Below are 19,267 nucleotides of genomic sequence, written 5' to 3'. Positions count from 1 at the left end.
CATTGAGACAGTAGAAGTATCCCTCCATTATAAATCACTGTTTATCATTCAGACAGTAGAAGTATCCCTCCATTATAAATCACTGTTTATCATTCAGACAGTGGAAGTGTCCCTCCATTATAAATCACTGTTTATCATTCAGACAGTGGAAGTGTCCCTCCATTATAAATCACTGTTTATCATTCAGACAGTAGAAGTATCCCTCCATTATAAATCACTGTTTATCATTGGTCTGTGTTTCAGTCCCCTAACCGAAACCGACAGGCTTCTCTGGTCTGTGGCTCTGGTCTGTGTTTCAGTCCACTAATCGACAGGCCACTCTGGTCTGTGGCTCTGGTCTGTGTATCAGTCCACTAACCAACAGGCCACTCTGGTCTGTGGCTCTGGTCTGTGTTTCAGTCCACTAACTGACAGGCCACTCTGGTCTGTGTTTCAGTCCACTAACTGACAGGCCACTCTGGTCTGTGGCTCTGGTCTGTGTTTCAGTCCACTAACTGACAGGCCACTCTGGTCTGTGTTTCAGTCCACTAACTGACAGGCCACTCTGGTCTGTGTATCAGTCCACTAACTGACAGGCCACTATGGTCTGTGTATCAGTCCACTAACTGACAGGCCACTCTGGTCTGTGGCTCTGGTCTGTGTTTCAGTCCACTAACCGACAGGACACTCTGGTCTGTGTTTCAGTCCACTAACTGACAGGCCACTCTGGTCTGTGTTTCAGTCCACTAACTGACAGGCCACTCTGGTCTGTGTTTCAGTCCACTAACTGACAGGCCGCTCTGGTCTGTGGCTCTGGTCTGTGTTTCAGTCCACTAACTGACAGGCCACTCTGGTCTGTGTTTCAGTCCACTAACTGACAGGCCACTCTGGTCTGTGTTTCAGTCCACTAACTGACAGGCCACTCGGGTCTGTGGCTCTGGTCTGTGTTTCAGTCCACTAACTGACAGGCCACTCTGGTCTGTGTTTCAGTCCACTAATCGACAGGCCGCTCTGGTCTGTGTTTCAGTCCACTAACTGACAGGCCACTCGGGTCTGTGGCTCTGGTCTGTGTTTCAGTCTGCTAACTGACAGGCCACTCTGGTCTGTGTTTCAGTCCACCAACCGACAGGCTGCTCTGGTCTGTGTTTCAGTCCACCAACCGACAGGCCACTCTGGTCTGTGGCTCTGGTCTGTGTTTCAGTCCACTAACCGACAGGCCGCTCTGGTCTGTGGCTCTGGTCTGTGTTTCAGTCCACTAATCGACAGGCCACTCTGGTCTGTGTTTCAGTCCACTAACCGACAGGCCACTCTGGTCTGTGTTTCAGTCCACTAATCAACAGGCCACTCTGGTCTGTGTTTCAGTCCACTAACTGACAGGCCGCTCTGGTCTGTGGCTCTGGTCTGTGTTTCAGTCCACTAACTGACAGGCCACTCTGGTCTGTGTTTCAGTCCACTAACCGACAGGCCACTCTGGTCTGTATTTCAGTCCACTAATCGACAGGCCACTCTGGTCTGTGTTTCAGTCCACTAACCGACAGGCCACTCTGGTCTGTGTTTCAGTCCCCTAATCGACAGGCCACTCTGGTCTGTGTTTCAGTCCACTAATCGACAGGCCACTCTGGTCTGTGTTTCAGTCCACTAATCGACAGGCCACTCTGGTCTGTATTTCAGTCCACTAATCGACAGGCCACTCTGGTCTGTGTTTCAGTCCACTAATCGACAGGCCACTCTGGTCTGTATTTCAGTCCACTAATCGACAGGCCACTCTGGTCTGTGTTTCAGTCCACTAACCGACAGGCCACTCTGGTCTGTGTTTCAGTCCCCTAATCGACAGGCCACTCTGGTCTGTGTTTCAGTCCACTAATCGACAGGCCACTCTGGTCTGTGTTTCAGTCCACTAATCGACAGGCCACTCTGGTCTGTATTTCAGTCCACTAATCGACAGGCCGCTCTGGTCTGTATTTCAGTCCACTAACCGACAGGCCGCTCTGGTCTGTGTTTCAGTCCCCTAACCGACAGGCCACTCTGGTCTGTGTTTCAGTCCACTAACTGACAGGCCACTCTGGTCTGTATTTCAGTCCACTAATCGACAGGCCGCTCTGGTCTGTATTTCAGTCCACTAACCGACAGGCCGCTCTGGTCTGTGTTTCAGTCCCCTAACCGACAGGCCACTCTGGTCTGTGTTTCAGTCCACTAACTGACAGGCCACTCTGGTCTGTATTTCAGTCCCCTAACCGACAGGCCACTCTGGTCTGTGTTTCAGTCCACTAATCGACAGGCCGCTCTGGTCTGTGTGTTTTGGATGTGGTTTCTCTACTTGGTCCCTGAAATGAAGGATTGCAGAAAAGGGCAGCAACAGTCGCTGATAAGTACTGCATCTCAAATGGCACCCTATTCCCTACATAGTGCACTACTTTAGACCAGAGCTGGCACCCTATTCCCTACATAGTGCACTACTTTAGACCAGAGATGGCACCCTATTCCCTACATAGTGCACTACTTTAGGGCTCTGGACAAAAGCAGTGCACTATGTAGGGAATAAGGTCCCGTTTGGGACACAGATAACTACTGGGAAATCTGCCTCTGCTCCAACCCAAACATGGTGTGATTAAATTGCTTTGATCCCTGTGATTTGGGACAGCTTTCGCACTAATGACCAAAGAAGAGCAATCTCATTATTGTGAATGAAGGCCTGGGAAAATCCATCAGACTCAGAAGTCAGAAAGGGTTTGCATCCCAAATGGCACCCTATTCCATATTTAGTGCACTACTTTTGACCAGAAGCCTATGTGCTCTGTGGGTAAAAGTAGTGCACTAAATTGGGAATACAGTGCCATTTGGGACACATGGGGTTTGGAGTGAAGTGGTTTCACTGGAACAGAGAGTTCCTAGAATAAACTATTATTCATCGGAAGGAAGGGTTACTGAGGTCACAACCTTGGGCCATGTTTCATTCCAGAAGTTTGTCTTTCTTCCTGTCCTCGTTCGCTCCCTATTGAAGATCTGACAGGACTGGATAGGGGAAAGCAATATGGCGGAAAAGGAAGATGATGAAGATAGCTGTTTTCTTAGGCAGAGCGCAGGGGCTTCGGGAAACAGCAACAAGCGCTTCCAGCAGATACATTTTCTATCACAATAAAACCAATTGAAACCAAGGAAGATCTAGTAGTGGACAACATATCTAGGCAGAGTGAGTTGAGCTTCTAATTGCTCGATTAACTCATATAGCCCTCAGGAAATACAGCTAACTACTTATAGCCCTCAGGAAATACAGCTAACTATTACCTATAGCCCTCAGGAAATACAGCTAACTACTACCTATAGCCCTCAGGAAATACAGCTAACTATTACCTATAGCTCTCAGGAAATACAGCTAACTACTACCTATAGCCCTCAGGAAATACAGCTAACTATTACCTATAGCCCTCAGGAAATACAGCTAACTACTACCTATAGCTCTCAGGAAATACAGCTAACTATTACCTATAGCTCTCAGGAAATACAGCTAACTACTATCTATAGCCCTCAGGAAATACAGCTAACTATTACCTATAGCCCTCAGGAAATACAGCTAACTATTACCTATAGCTCTCAGGAAATACAGCTAACTATTACCTATAGCCCTCAGGAAATACAGCTAACTACTACCTATAGCCCTCAGGAAATACAGCTAACTACTACCTATAGCCCTCAGGAAATACAGCTAACTACTACCTATAGCTCTCAGGAAATACAGCTAACTATTACCTATAGCTCTCAGGAAATACAGCTAACTATTACCTATAGCCCTCAGGAAATACAGCTAACTATTACCTATAGCCCTCAGGAAATACAGCTAACTACTACCTATAGCCCTCAGGAAATACAGCTAACTATTACCTATAGCCCTCAGGAAATACAGCTAACTACTACCTATAGCCCTCAGGAAATACAGCTAACTACTACCTATAGCCCTCAGGAAATACAGCTAACTACTACCTATAGCTCTCAGGAAATACAGCTAACTATTACCTATAGCTCTCAGGAAATACAGCTAACTATTACCTATAGCCCTCAGGAAATACAGCTAACTATTACCTATAGCCCTCAGGAAATACAGCTAACTACTACCTATAGCCCTCAGGAAATACAGCTAACTACTACCTATAGCCCTCAGGAAATACAGCTAACTATTACCTATAGCCCTCAGGAAATACAGCTAACTACTACCTATAGTCCTCAGGAAATACAGCTAACTACTTATAGCCCTCAGGAAATACAGCTAACTACTACCTATAGCCCTCAGGAAATACAGCTAACTACTACCTATAGCCCTCAGGAAATACAGCTAACTACTACTTTAATGTATACGTACAGGCTGTGGTGTAAGTGGCTCGTGTGTGTGTGCGTGTGCGTGTGCGTGTGTGTGTGTGTGTGTGTGTGCGTGTGTGTGTGTGTGTGTCCAGCATCATCCCAGTGCGTAGTACTATCAGTGTTAATACCTCTGAAGGGTAGGATTAAACAGGTCTGTCTCGATCTCTTCCTGTCTTCCTCTGTTACCATGGAAACTTACTACAGTGTCAGTATAGATAGAGGTCTATGTGAGTACAGACTCTGTTACCATGGAGACTTACTACAGTGTCAGTATAGAGGTGTATATGAGTACAGACTCTGTTACTATGAAGACTTACTACAGTGTCAGTATAGAGATCTATATGAGTACAGACTTTGTTGCTATGGAGACTTACACCAGTGTCAGTATAGAGGTCTATATGAGTACAGACTGTTACTATGGAGACTTACTACAGTGTCAGTATAGAGGTCTATATGAGTACAGACTGTTACTATGGAGACTTACTACAGTGTCAGTATAGAGGTCTATATGCGTACAGACTGTTACTATGGAGGCTTACTACAGTGTCAGTATAGAGGTCTATATGAGTACAGACTCTGTTACTATGGAGACTTACTACAGTATCAGTATAGAGTGTCTATATGAGTACAGATCTGTTATCAGCTGTTGTCAGACACAAGTGCATCTCGAAAAACGAATATCTTCTTGAATAGTGGTGCAGTGAATTCTACCAGATGAAAAGTCGAAATGAGTATGACATCCTAGCATTTAAAGCAAACTCATTTTTCAAAAAAAGTCCTCGCACTATAAAACATTGTATTTTCTTCTACCCAGAAGACCTACTAAGTCTGGGTATTTGGACTGTTAAAACATGGTTATTTAAAATAAGTTATGTAGAACATGCTCTCTGCTACAGATCATATCAGATAAACTCATCAAGTCTTTTAGACCAGTGACTTATGTAACTTGTCCCTTTTGGGCTCCAGAAATTGACTAAATTAATCAAATGTACCATTGTTACTAGCCCTACTGTAGTGAATGGAACTAACTGCAATTGCTATGATGTACAGTTTGCACAACTCTGTGTTATATCATATTGTAATGAACTGAGGGAGAAGGACCAGGTCTCTACTGGGTCGTGATCCCAGATTGGTTATATCATATCGTAATGAACTGAGGGAGAAGGACCAGGTCTCTACTGGGTCGTGATCCCAGATTGGTTATATCATATCGTAATGAACTGAGGGAGAAGGACCAGGTCTCTAGTGGGACGGGATCCCAGATTGGTTATATCATATTGTAATGAACTGAGGGAGAAGGACAAGGTCTCTAGTGGGTCGTGATCCCAGATTGGTTATATCATATCGTAATGAACTGAGGGAGAAGGACCAGGTCTCTAGTGGGTCGTGATCCCAGATTGGTTATATCATATCGTAATGAACTGAGGGAGAAGGACAAGGTCTCTAGTGGGTCGGGATCCCAGATTGGTTATATCATATCGTAATGAACTGAGGGAGAAGGACCATGTCTCTAGTGGGTCGGGATCCCAGATTGGTTATATCATATCGTAATGAACTGAGGGAGAAGGACCAGGTCTCTAGTGGGTTGGGATCCCAGATTGGTTATATCATATCGCAATGAACTGAGGGAGAAGGACCAGGTCTCTAGTGGGTCGGGATCTCAGATTGGTTATATCATATCGTAATGAACTGAGGGAGAAGGACCAGGTCTCTAGTGGGTTGCGAACATAGATCGCCTGGTCCAAAGAGAAAGGCCCTAGCTAGACACAATCCCAATAAGGTTATCCCCGAGGAAGAGATAGTAATGTGTTTATCATATAGAGTCGTTAAATTACTCCACTTCCAAACAATCTCCTCTAGGGTTGTGTCTGATTTGGTACCCTATTCACTATGTAGTGAACTACTTTGGACAAGGGCACTTGGAGGGCTTTGGTCAAAGTAGTGCACTATATATAGGAAATAGGGTGCCATTTCAGATGCATCCTAGGTTGAGCTCATGAACCAGTGAGTGACAGGAGAAGTGGTTGTGGTGACATCTCATCTCTCAGGATGGTATCACTGATGAACTGTTTGTTCTGAGGTCAGTTCTGGTGGGATAAAGAGATAGAGACATATCACTGATTAACTGTTCTGAGGTCAGTTCTGGTGGGATAAAGAGATAGAGACATATCACTGATTAACAAGTCTCCTTCAGCGGTCAAGGAAGGTCCAGGAAGGGCCCTCTCAATAGTTTTCATCTCTTTGTTTACTCTTAGTCTATGCCGTCTACAGATTGTATACTCCCCTTAAGTGCTCTTCTTACTTTCCCTTGTTTGGTAGAGACGTGATTAGTGTTGTCACGATACCAGCCAATAGGGCTCCTGTAATTTATATCAGATTTAAAATACCTGGGCCCTATTCACAAAGCCTCTCAGATTAGGAGTGCTAATCTAGGATCAGTTTTGCCTATTAGATAATATTGAATAAGACAGGTGGATACCAGATCCTAGATGAGCTCTCCCAGTCTGAGAGGCTTTGTGAACACAGGCCCTGGTTTGTTATGCTTAGATATTCCAGGTAAAAGGTGCCCCCTGAACTCTGGGTCGTCTGCCCGCCACAAGACCATTAGCCCGCTGAGCTATAGTTTGGGGAGCCAAAAACAAGTTTTCGGGACTCTTGACTGAGGCAAGGTTACTCATCGTACAAGCAGGATTTTCACTGAACCAACCTCTCTTATACTTCATATTCTGATGACATCATATGATGTGATTAATACATCCTCACCTTGATGACATCACTGTTTGACCTGTGACCTTGTGTTGACCTCTCACCTCACCAGGACACCTTCAGGCGGGAGACCAGATCTTGGAGGTGAATGGGGAGAGTTTACTAGGGGTCACCAGTGAAAGGTAGGTTCAACAATAAAAAAAAAAAAACTCTCTCTTCATTGGAAAAATACCAAAAAGACCAGTGAAATTTGTGTTGATGTCGTCAAGACATTAACTTTTTTGTTTTTCTGTTATTGTTTTATAACAGAGCAGTAGACGTTCTGAGATCAGCGTCCTCGAGCAACCAAATGCGCCTTCTGATCGCCAGAGACGAGGAAGCCAGGTAGGCCCTGAGCACCGCGTCTAGATATGAGATGCACACGACCACGTATCATTGGCCACATTCTGTAGGCTTAGTGTCAATACACTTAATCACAACTTTAGCGTCAACACAAATTGGGTCGCTGATGTTGAGGGTCTGTTATCCGCATTTGTGTCTGAAGTCTGAATGTCAGCTATCAGGTGTTTTTTGTCGGTTTGGAACTCCAATCGTGCTCCATGTCCATCTGTATCCCTGAATGTCCTTTATCTCTCAACTTGGCCTGCCTGTCCTCCTCCTCTTCCTCCCTCTCCTCCTCCTACTCCTCCTCCTTCTCGTCCTCCTCCTCTCAAAAATGTTGATTATTAAAAAGATGCCATTTTTTTTAATTATTCAAAGTAAAAATGAATGATTTAGTTGATAAACCAGAAGGTTGGCAAGGCGCTGAGCGTTTCTTTGGCTATGAATAACCCTGGCAGTGGCATGGGGGACATTTTGGGAAGGGTTTTTGGGCTGGGATGCCCTCGCTCCGCCTCAGGCACTTCTTCTTCTTCCTACCTTTCTCTCCACCCCGGGCAGCAACAACAGGATGAATGGAAAGACATTTAGTACAGACTGTTAATCCAAACTGATGAACCTGTGAACTTGCTACGCTGATCCTCAGCACGAGGGCCCCACAAGGGTGCGTGCTCAGCCCCCTCCTGTACTCCCTGTTCACACATGACTGCGTGGCCACGCACGTCTCCAACTCAATCATCAGGTTTGCAGACAACACAACAGTAGTAGGCCTGATTACGAACAATGATGAGACAGCCTACAGCGAGGAGGGGAGGGCCCTGGTGAAGTGGTGCCAGGAAAATAACCTTTCCTTCAACGTTAACAAAACAAAAGGAGCAGATTGTGGACTTCAGGAGATAGCAGAAATCAGGTTTTCATCAAGGATCTTTGCTCCGTTCATCTTTCCCTTGATCCTGACTATTCTCCCAGTCCATGCCGCTGAAAAACATCCCCACAGCATGATGCTGTCCCACAGTATGATGCTGCCACCACCATGCTTCACTGTAGGGATGGTGCCAGGTGTCCTCCAGACATGATGCTGCCACCACCATGCTTCACCGTAGGGATGGTGCCAGGTGTCCTCCAGACATGATGCTGCCACCACCATGCTTCACCGTAGGGATGGTGCCAGGTTTCCTCCAGATGTGACGGTTGGCATTCAGACCAAAGAGTTCAAACTTGGTTTCATCAGACCAGAGAATCTTGTTTCTCAAGGTCTGACAGTCCTTTAGGTGCCTTTTGGCAAACTCCAAGCGGGCTGTCATGTGCCTTTCACTGAGGAGCGGCTTCCATCTGGCCACTCTAACATAAAGGCCTGATTGGTGGAGTGCTGCAGAGATGGTTGTCCTTCTGGAAGGTTATCCCATCTCCTCAGAGGAACTCTGGAGCTCTGCCAGAGTGACCATTGGGTTCTTGGTCACCTCCCTGACCAAGGCCCTTGTCCCTAGATTGCTCAGTTTGGTCCGGCGGCCAGCTCTAGGAAGAGTCTTAGAGTGGTTCCAAATGATGGAGGCGACTGTGTTCTTGGGGACCTTCAATGCTCCAGATCTGTGCCTCGACAAAGAGCTCTACGTTCTTTAAATGTTTTAAGGATTTGTGTGTATTGTTTGGTAATGCTCGGTATTGCTGCACTGTTATCCCTAGAAACATAAGCATCTGCAAAATATGTGTATTTAACCAGTAACATTTGATTTGATTTGAAAGTCAGGGAAGGGAGGGAACCACATCACACAGCAAACACAGTCAAATCTAACTTTTACTACGTGATGAAGTCTTGATTTGCTCTAAACAGCCCGTGGAAGGTTATATCTGTCAAAACATTAACAGAGAGAAAGAACCTGCATCCCCCACTCATCATATTCTGCCATCTGGTAGCCTATTGTTTTTAGCATTTAACATTTAGCCAGGTTGCTAATCTAACCACGATGCCATAGCAACAGCCGACCGGGTGGTCAGTTTTGACATTGTGAGTCAGCATGAAACCAGGTCACACTAGCTGTCACGCACGCACACACACACACACGCACACGCACGCACGCACGCACGCACACACGCACACACACGCACACACACGCACACGCACACACACACCCACACACACACACACACACAATTAGGCAGGCTATACAGGCTACAGAGTGTTCAAGCTACAGGCAGGAGAGGCAGGCTACAGGCAGGAAAGCTGCAGGCTACAGACAGAAAAGCAGGCTACAGGCAGGAAAGCAGGCTACGGGCAGGAAAGAAGGTTACATACAGTGAGGCATGCTACTGGCTACAGGTGGGAAAGCAGGCTACAGGCAGGAAAGCAGGCTACAGGCAGGAACGCAGGCTACTGGCAGGAAATCAGGCTACAGGCAGGAAAGAAGGTTACATACAGTGAAGCATGCTACTGGCTACAGGTGGGAAAGCAGGCTACAGGCAGGAAAGCAGGCTACAGGCAGGAACGCAGGCTACTGGCAGGAAATCAGGTTACAGGCAGGAAAGCAGGCTACAGACAGGAAAGCAGGCTACAGGCAGGAAAGCGGACTACATGCAGAAAAGCAGGCTACAGGCAGAAAATCAGGATACAGGCAGGAAATTAGGCCACAGACAGGAAAGCAGGTTACATTCAGGAAAGCAGGCTACAGGCAGGAAAGCAGGCTACTGGCAGGAAATCAGGCTACAGGCAGGAAATCAGGATACAGACAGGAAAGCAGGTTACATTCAGGAAAGCAGGCTACAGGCAGGAAAGCAGGCTACTGGCAGGAAAGCAGGCTACTGGCAGGAAATCAGGCTACAGGCTACAGGTAAGAAAGCAGGCTACAGGCAGGAAAGCAGGCTACTGGCAGGAAAGCAGGATACAGGCAGGAAAGCAGGAAACAGACAGGAAAGCAGGCTACAGGCGGGAAAGCGGACTACATGCAGGAAAGCGGACTACAGACAGGAAAGCAGGCTACAGGCAGGAAAGCAGGCTACAGACAGGAAAGCAGGCTACAGACAGGAAAGCAGGCTACAGGCAGGAAAGCAGGCTACAGACAGGAAAGCAGGCTACATGCGGGAAATCAGGCTACAGGCTACAGGTAGGAAAGCAGGCTACAGGCTATAGGCAGGAAAGCTACAGGCAGGAGAGGCAGGAAAGCAGGCTACAGACAGGAAAGCAGGCTACAGGCGGGAAAGCAGGCTACAGACAGGAAAGCAGGCTACATTCTACAGGCAGGAAAGCAGGCTACAGACAGGAAAGCAGGCTACAGGCGGGAAAGCAGGCTACAGACAGGAAAGCAGGCTACAGGCAGGAAAGCAGGCTACAGACAGGAAAGCAGGCTACAGGCAGGAAAGTAGGCTACAGACAGGAAATCAGGCTACAGGCAGGAAAGCAGGCTACAGGCAGGAAAGCAGGCTATAGGCAGGAAAGGAGGCTCATGAGATGAGCCTGTGCTTCTCACATCGTTCTATAATCTGTGTTCTGTGCCTTAACCAACATTCAGAGCTCAGAGCTCAGCACACAGGCCAAGACAGGAGGGATGGAGAGGAGGAGAGGAGGAGACAGGAGGGGAAAGGAGAGGAGAGGAGGAGACAGGAGGGGAAAGGAGAGGAGAGGATGGAGGGATTATGCCTTTCCATTTCTGTTCCTTCCTCTCTTCATCTCTCTCGCTCTAATCCCCCTCTCCCTCTCTCTAATTCTTTCCCCCTATTCTCCCTCGTTCTGTATCTCCTCCATGCTATTTGGGTCCACTGCGCAGTAATATTAACCTGGCTGTTAAAGTCTTAGTACCATTGATCTGTGATGAGAGGGGGTCAGAAATAGAAAGGGAATATGAAGCTAGAACCAACCTCTATTTAACCAGGGAATCCTGTTGAAATGAACACTTACAATATAACTAACCATGAAGCTAGAACCAACCTCTATTTAACCAGGGAATCCTGTTGAAATGAACACCTTACAATATAACTAACCATGAAGCTAGAACCAACCTCTATTTAAGCAGGGAATCCTGTTGAAATGAACACTTACAATATAACTAAATGTAGACTAAATATAGACCCAACATTTAAAACCCCCAAATTGATATTTATTTACAGTAACTCAATGGCTCTAGTTCTTCATTCCCATTAGTGAGACTCCAGACTGCTAGAGATGGTGTCTTTGGTGTTAGCCACCTTAACCACCAGTCAGTCCCGCTAGTGACATCAGATCACCACGTGACCCTATGTGACCTCCGAGGTTGTTAATCCGTCTGTCCCAGCAGCCCATCCTGATGGTGATATGAAGGAAGACACTGGACAGTCCCCTGCAGTGAGGTTAAATATACCAGACATCCAGACTGGACATTCCCCTGCAGTGAGGTTAAATATACCAGAGATTCAGACAGGACATTCCTCTGCAGTGAGGTTAAATATACCAGAGATTCAGACTGGACATTCCCCTGCAGTGAGGTTAAATATACCAGAAATTCAGACTGGACATTCCCCTGCAGTGAGGTTAAATATACCAGAGATTCAGACTGGACATTCCCCTGCAGTGAGGTTAAATATACCAGAGATTCAGACTGGACATTCCCCTGCAGTGAGGTTAAATATACCAGAGATCCAGACTGGACATTCCCCTGCAGTGAGGTTAAATATACCAGAGATTCAGACTGGACATTCCCCTGCAGTGAGGTTAAATATACCAGAGATTCAGACTGGACCCCCCCCCCACCACCACCACCACACACACACACACACACAGCACACACCCACAAAGCCAACTAGGCCATGTTGAAGAGCACCACATAGCTGATCAGAGCAGTCTAATCCCTCCTGTCTGGGGTCAGAGAGGGGACATTCTTCCTGTCTGGGGTCAAAGAGGGGACATCCTTCCTGTCTGGGGTCAGAAAGGGGACATCCTTCCTGTCTGGGGGTCTTCTCCAAATGAGTCTGGATCTGAGAACCTCCCCTATGAGTTCTAGAACGCAAACACATTCTAACCGTTCTGATTGGTCCCAGAAACCGATGGCCAGAACACATGTGGGTAAAGTGGCGTTGTTAAAATTCTTCATTGGCTTTGATACTCTGATTGGTTTGTTTTGTACAACACCCCTCATTTTGACATCACCACAAATGACTTCAATGATGGCCGGTCTCAGACTGAGTACGTAGTGAACATAGAGGAAGAATTCAGTTGGAGTCGCCAGGCAACAGGAAAGATACTGCTCACCCATAACTGACCGTCAAATCAAAACAAATTAAATGTTATTTGTCACATGCGCAGAATACAACAGGTGGACTGTAGACCTTACCGTGACATGCTTACTTACAAGCGATTAATCAACAATGCAGTTCAAGAAATAAACTTTAGCCCCGACCCCTTACCACCGACTCCTTACCACCGACCCCTTACCCCCGACCCCTTACCCCCGACCCCTTACCACCGACCTCTTACCACCGACCCCTTACCACCGACCCCTTACCACCGACCCCTTACCCCCGACACCTTACCACCGACCCCTTACCCCCGACCCCTTACCACCGACCCCTTACCACCGACCCCTTACCACCGACCCCTTACCCCCGACCCCTTACCCCCGACCCCTTACCACCGACCCCTTACCCCCGACCCCTTACCACCGACCCCTTACCACCGACCTCTTACCACCGACCCCTTACCACCGACCCCTTACCACCGACCCCTTACCCCCGACCCCTAGGAAGGTGTAGACCATACGTCAGTGTTAGCTGCTTCTGGTCCAGGTGGGGAATCTGCAATAAGGACTGGATATAGGAAGATGATACAGGAAGAGGAAGACATTAAATCTGGGGCGGCAGGGTCGGAACGGTTGCAAGTTCAAACCCCCGAGCTGACAAGTTACAAATCTGTCGTTCTGCCCCTGAACAGGCAGTTAACCCACTGTTCCTAGGCCGTAATTGAAAATAAGAATTTGTTCTTAACTGACTTGCCTAGTTCAATATAGGTAAAATTGTAAAAAAAAAAAATCTATGTGCAAGTGAGACGAAAAACCACCTTTCCTCTACAGTTGTTACAGAAAAAAAGCATATTATACCAAGCAGTGCCCGGCATTCCAAGAATATCTCAGATTTGATTAAGGGATCATTCAGTGGATGTACCTGGTCACGGAAATCCGTCCACAATCCAATTTATTTTTAAGATCATAACAATGACACTGAGGGAATACCAGGAAATGTTCTCTCTCTCGCTCTCTCTCTCTCTCTCTCTCTCTATCCCCCACTCTCTCCCTCTCCCTCTCTCTCTCTCTATCCACCACTCCCTCTCTCTCTCTCTCTCTCTCCCCCCTCTTTCTCTCTCTCTCTCCCTCCCCCTCTCTCTCTCTCTCTCTCTCTCTCTCTCTCTCTGTCTCTCTCTCTCTTTCTCTCTCTCTCTCCCCCTCTTTCTCTCTCTTTCGCTCTCTCTCTCTCTCCCCCTCTTTCTCTCTCTTTCTCTCTCTCTCTCTCTCCCTACTCTTTCTCTCTCTCTCTCTCTCTCTCCCTCTCTCTCTCTCTCTCTCTCTCTCTCTCTCTCTCTCTCTCTCTCTCAGTATATTAAGCCTCCATTCTAGAGCCAACAACAATGGGATTAGTGGGTGATAGTGTGTATTCAGCAGGGGAGCTACACAGCAACACCTTTACTTAAAAAACACACTTTCACCCTTATACTGTAGCTGTTGATATTCTATATATTTATATATCTATATATTCAGCTTGATATGATTTGGGGTTCTCTGGGGTGTGAGGTAGTGGGTGTGATATGATTTGGGGTTCTGTGGGGTGTGAGGTAGTGGGTGTGATATGATTTGGGGTTCTGTGGGGTGTGAGGTAGTGGGTGTGATATGATTTGGGGTTCTGTGGGGTGTGAGGTAGTGGGTGTGATATGATTTGGGGTTCTTTGGGGTGTGAGGTAGTGGGTGTGATATGGTTTGGGGTTCTGTGGGGTGTGAGGTAGTGGGTGTGATATGATTTGGGGTTCTGTGGGGTGTGAGGTAGTGGGTGTGATATGATTTGGGGTTCTGTGGGGTGTGAGGTAGTGGGTGTGATATGATTTGGGGTTCTTTGGGGTGTGAGGTAGTGGGTGTGATATGATTTGGGGTTCTGTGGGGTGTGAGGTAGTGGGTGTGATATGATTTGGGGTTCTGTGGGGTGTGAGATAGTGGGTGTGATATGATTTGGGGTTCTTTGTGGTGTGAGATAGTGGGTGTGATATGATTTGGGGTTCTTTGGGGTGTGAGGTAGTGGGTGTGATATGATTTGGGGTTCTTTGGGGTGTGAGGTAGTGGGTGTGATATGATTTGGGGTTCTGTGGGGTGTGAGATAGTGGGTGTGATATGATTTGGGGTTCTTTGTGGTGTGAGGTAGTGGGTGTGATATGATTTGGGGTTCTTTGTGGTGTGAGGTAGTGGGTGTGATATGATTTGGGGTTCTGTGGGGTGTGAGATAGTGGGTGTGATATGATTTGGGGTTCTGTGGGGTGTGAGATAGTGGGTGTGATATGATTTGGGGTTCTGTGGGGTGTGAGGTAGTGGGTGTGATATGATTTGGGGTTCTGTGGGGTGTGAGGTAGTGGGTGTGATATGATTTGGGGTTCTGTGGGGTGTGAGATAGTGGGTGTGATATGATTTGGGGTTCTGTGGGGTGTGAGGTAGTGGGTGTGATATGATTTGGGGTTCTGTGGGGTGTGAGGTAGTGGGTGTGATATGATTTGGGGTTCTGTGGGGTGTGAGGTAGTGGGTGTGATATGATTTGGGGTTCTGTGGGGTGTGAGATAGTGGGTGTGATATGATTTGGGGTTCTGTGGGGTGTGAGGTAGTGGGTGTGATATGATTTGGGGTTCTGTGGGGTGTGAGGTAGTGGGTGTGATATGATTTGGGGTTCTGTGGGGTGTGAGATAGTGGGTGTGATATGATTTGGGGTTCTGTGGGGTGTGAGGTAGTGGGTGTGATATGATTTGGGGTTCTGTGGGGTGTGAGATAGTGGGTGTGATATGATTTGGGGTTCTGTGGGGTGTGAGATAGTGGGTGTGATATGATTTGGGGTTCTGTGGGGTGTGAGATAGTGGGTGTGATATGATTTGGGGTTCTGTGGGGTGTGAGATAGTGGGTGTGATATGATTTGGGGTTCTTTGTGGTGTGAGATAGTGGGTGTGATATATTTGGGGTTCTTTGGGGTGTGAGATAGTGGGTGTGATATATTTGGGGTTCTTTGTGGTGTGAGATAGTGGGTGTGATATGATTTGGGGTTCTGTGGGGTGTGAGGTAGTGGGTGTGATATGATTTGGGTTTCTGTGGGGTGTGAGATAGTGGGTGTGATATGATTTGGGGTTCTTTGGGGTGTGAGATAGTGGGTGTGATATGATTTGGGGTTCTGTGGGGTGTGAGATAGTGGGTGTGATATGATTTGGGGTTCTGTGGGGTGTGAGATAGTGGGTGTGATATGATTTGGGGTTCTGTGGGGTGTGAGATAGTGGGTGTGATATGATTTGGGGTTCTGTGTGGTGTGAGATAGTGGGTGTGATATGATTTGGGGTTCTGTGGGGTGTGAGATAGTGGGTGTGATATGATTTGGGGTTCTTTGGGGTGTGAGGTAGTGGGTGTGATATGATTTGGGGTTCTGTGGGGTGTGAGGTAGTGGGTGTGATATGATTTGGGGTTCTGTGGGGTGTGAGATAGTGGGTGTGATATGATTTGGGGTTCTGTGGGGTGTGAGGTAGTGGGTGTGATATGATTTGGGGTTCTGTGGGGTGTGAGATAGTGGGTGTGATATGATTTGGGGTTCTGTGGGGTGTGAGATAGTGGGTGTGATATGATTTGGGGTTCTGTGGGGTGTGAGATAGTGGGTGTGATATGATTTGGGGTTCTGTGGGGTGTGAGATAGTGGGTGTGATATGATTTGGGGTTCTTTGTGGTGTGAGATAGTGGGTGTGATATATTTGGGGTTCTTTGGGGTGTGAGATAGTGGGTGTGATATATTTGGGGTTCTTTGTGGTGTGAGATAGTGGGTGTGATATGATTTGGGGTTCTGTGGGGTGTGAGGTAGTGGGTGTGATATGATTTGGGGTTCTGTGGGGTGTGAGATAGTGGGTGTGATATGATTTGGGGTTCTTTGGGGTGTGAGATAGTGGGTGTGATATGATTTGGGGTTCTGTGGGGTGTGAGATAGTGGGTGTGATATGATTTGGGGTTCTGTGGGGTGTGAGATAGTGGGTGTGATATGATTTGGGGTTCTGTGGGGTGTGAGATAGTGGGTGTGATATGATTTGGGGTTCTGTGTGGTGTGAGATAGTGGGTGTGATATGATTTGGGGTTCTGTGGGGTGTGAGATAGTGGGTGTGATATGATTTGGGGTTCTTTGGGGTGTGAGATAGTGGGTGTGATATGATTTGGGGTTCTGTGGGGTGTGAGATAGTGGGTGTGATATGATTTGGGGTTCTTTGGGGTGTGAGATAGTGGGTGTGATATGATTTGGGGTTCTTTGTGGTGTGAGATAGTGGGTGTGATATGATTTGGGGTTCTTTGTGGTGTGAGATAGTGGGTGTGATATGATTTGGGGTTCTTTGTGGTGTGAGATAGTGGGTGTGATATGATTTGGGGTTCTGTGTGGTCTGAGGTAGTGGGTGTGATGATTTGGGGTTCTGTGTGGTGTGAGATAGTGGGTGTGATATGATTTGGGGTTCTTTGTGGTGTGAGGTAGTGGGTGTGATATGATTTGGGGTTCTGTGTGGGGTGAGATAGTGGGTGTGATATGATTTGGGGTTCTGTGGGGTGTGAGGTAGTGGGTGTGATATGATTTGGGGTTCTGTGTGGGGTGAGATAGTGGGTGTGATATGATTTGGGGTTCTGTGGGGTGTGAGGTAGTGGGTGTGGTATGATTTGGGGTTCTTTGGGGTGTGAGATAGTGGGTGTGATATGATTTGGGGTTCTGTGGGGTGTGAGGTAGTGGGTGTGATATGATTTGGGGTTCTTTGGGGTGTGAGATAGTGGGTGTGATATGATTTGGGGTTCTTTGGGGTGTGAGATAGTGGGTGTGATATGATTTGGGGTTCTGTGGGGTGTGAGATAGTGGGTGTGATATGATTTGGGGTTCTGTGGGGTGTGAGATAGTGGGTGTGATATGATTTGGGGTTCTGTGGGGTGTGAGATAGTGGGTGTGATATGATTTGGGGTTCTGTGGGGTGTGAGATAGTGGGTGTGATATGATTTGGGGTTCTGTGGGGTGTGAGATAATATAAGGTTGTCGTTTCAGTGAACCGTGTGGCTGTGTGGCTGTGTGGCCGTGTGGCCGTGTGGCCGTGTGGCCGTGTGGCCGTGTGGCCTTGTGGCTGTGTGGCTGTGAGTACAGTGTTATAGTTCAGTTCTAACTTGTTGTTGGGGATGTGTCATTATTTACCCCTTTGGTTTCTTACAGGAGAGAGTTTTCAGAGCTTTTGGAGAAGTATGGATCCAGCAGTAGTACTGGGTCGACACGCAACTCTCCCATCCAGCATGGTAGGACCTCCCTCTATGTCCACATGGTATAACACAACTCTCCCATCCAGCATGGTAGGACCTCCCTCTATGTCCACATGGTATAACACAACTCTCCCATCCAGCATGGTAGGACCTCCCTCCTCCCTCTATGTCTACATGGTATAACACAACTCTCCCATCCAGCATGGTATGACCTCCCTCTATGTCCACATGGTATAACACAACTCCCATCCAGCATGGTAGGACCTCCCTCTATGTCTACATGGTATAACACAACTCTCCCATCCAGCATGGTAGGACCTCCCTCCTCCCTCTATGTCCACATGGTATAACACAACTCTCCCATCCAGCATGGTAGGACATCCCTCTATGTCCACATGGTATAACACAACTCTCCCATCCAGCATGGTAGGACCTCCCTCCTCCCTCTATGTCCACATGGTATAACACAACTCCCATCCAGCATGGTAGGACATCCCTCCTCCCTCTATGTCCACATGGTATAACACAACTCTCCCATCCAGCATGGTAGGACCTCCCTCTATGTCCACATGGTATAACACAACTCTCCCATCCAGCATGGTAGGACCTCCCTCCTCCCTCTATGTCCACATGGTATAACACAACTCCCATCCAGCATGGTAGGACCTCCCTCCTCCCTCTATGTCCACATGGTATAACACAACTCCCATCCAGCATGGTAGGACCTCCCTCTATGTCCACATGGTATAACTCAACTCCCATCCAGCATGGTAGGACCTCCCTCTATGTCCACATGGTATAACACAACTCTCCCATCCAGCATGGTAGGACCTCCCTCCTCCCTCTATGTCCACATGGTATAACACAACTCTCCCATCCAGCATGGTAGGACCTCCCTCCTCCCTCTATGTCCACATGGTATAACACAACTCTCCCATCCAGCATGGTAGGACCTCCCTCCTCCCTCTATGTCTACATGGTATAACACAACTCTCCCATCCAGCATGGTAGGACCTCCCTCCTCCCTCTATGTCCACATGGTATAACACAACTCTCCCATCCAGCATGGTAGGACCTCCCTCTATGTCCACATGGTATAACACAACTCCCATCCAGCATGGTAGGACCTCCCTCTATGTCCACATGGTATAACACAACTCTCCCATCCAGCATGGTAGGACCTCCCTCCTCCCTCTATGTCTACATGGTATAACACAACTCTCCCATCCAGCATGGTAGGACCTCCCTCCTCCCTCTATGTCCACATGGTATAACTCAACTCCCATCCAGCATGGTAGGACCTCCCTCTATGTCCACATGGTATAACTCAACTCCCATCCAGCATGTTAGGACCTCCCTCTATGTCCACATGGTATAACACAACTCTCCCATCCAGC

General features: G+C 47.5%; 1 protein-coding gene across 7 annotated transcripts in view; it reads left to right on the top strand.

Moving 5' to 3' along the window:
• The window catches only part of LOC110487124 (syntaxin-binding protein 4), a 141,615-nt gene that overhangs the window by 58,645 nt on the left and 63,703 nt on the right, over window positions 1-19,267 (top strand). For all 7 annotated transcript variants that reach the window (XM_090197665.1, XM_090197666.1, XM_090197664.1 and 4 more), the window contains exons 4-6: window positions 7,151-7,220; window positions 7,348-7,422; window positions 17,827-17,906. In XM_090197665.1, the coding sequence (XP_090053791.1) occupies window positions 7,151-7,220; window positions 7,348-7,422; window positions 17,827-17,906 (225 nt within the window). The remainder of the gene's footprint in view (window positions 1-7,150; window positions 7,221-7,347; window positions 7,423-17,826; window positions 17,907-19,267) is intronic.

This window comes from Oncorhynchus mykiss, chromosome 13 (assembly GCF_057628025.1).
Source record: "Oncorhynchus mykiss isolate SJ-2025 chromosome 13, ASM5762802v1, whole genome shotgun sequence".
Classification (NCBI taxonomy): Eukaryota; Metazoa; Chordata; class Actinopteri; order Salmoniformes; family Salmonidae; genus Oncorhynchus; species Oncorhynchus mykiss.
Note: the sequence above shows the minus strand (reverse complement) of the source record. Positions and strands in the feature narration are given on the sequence as shown.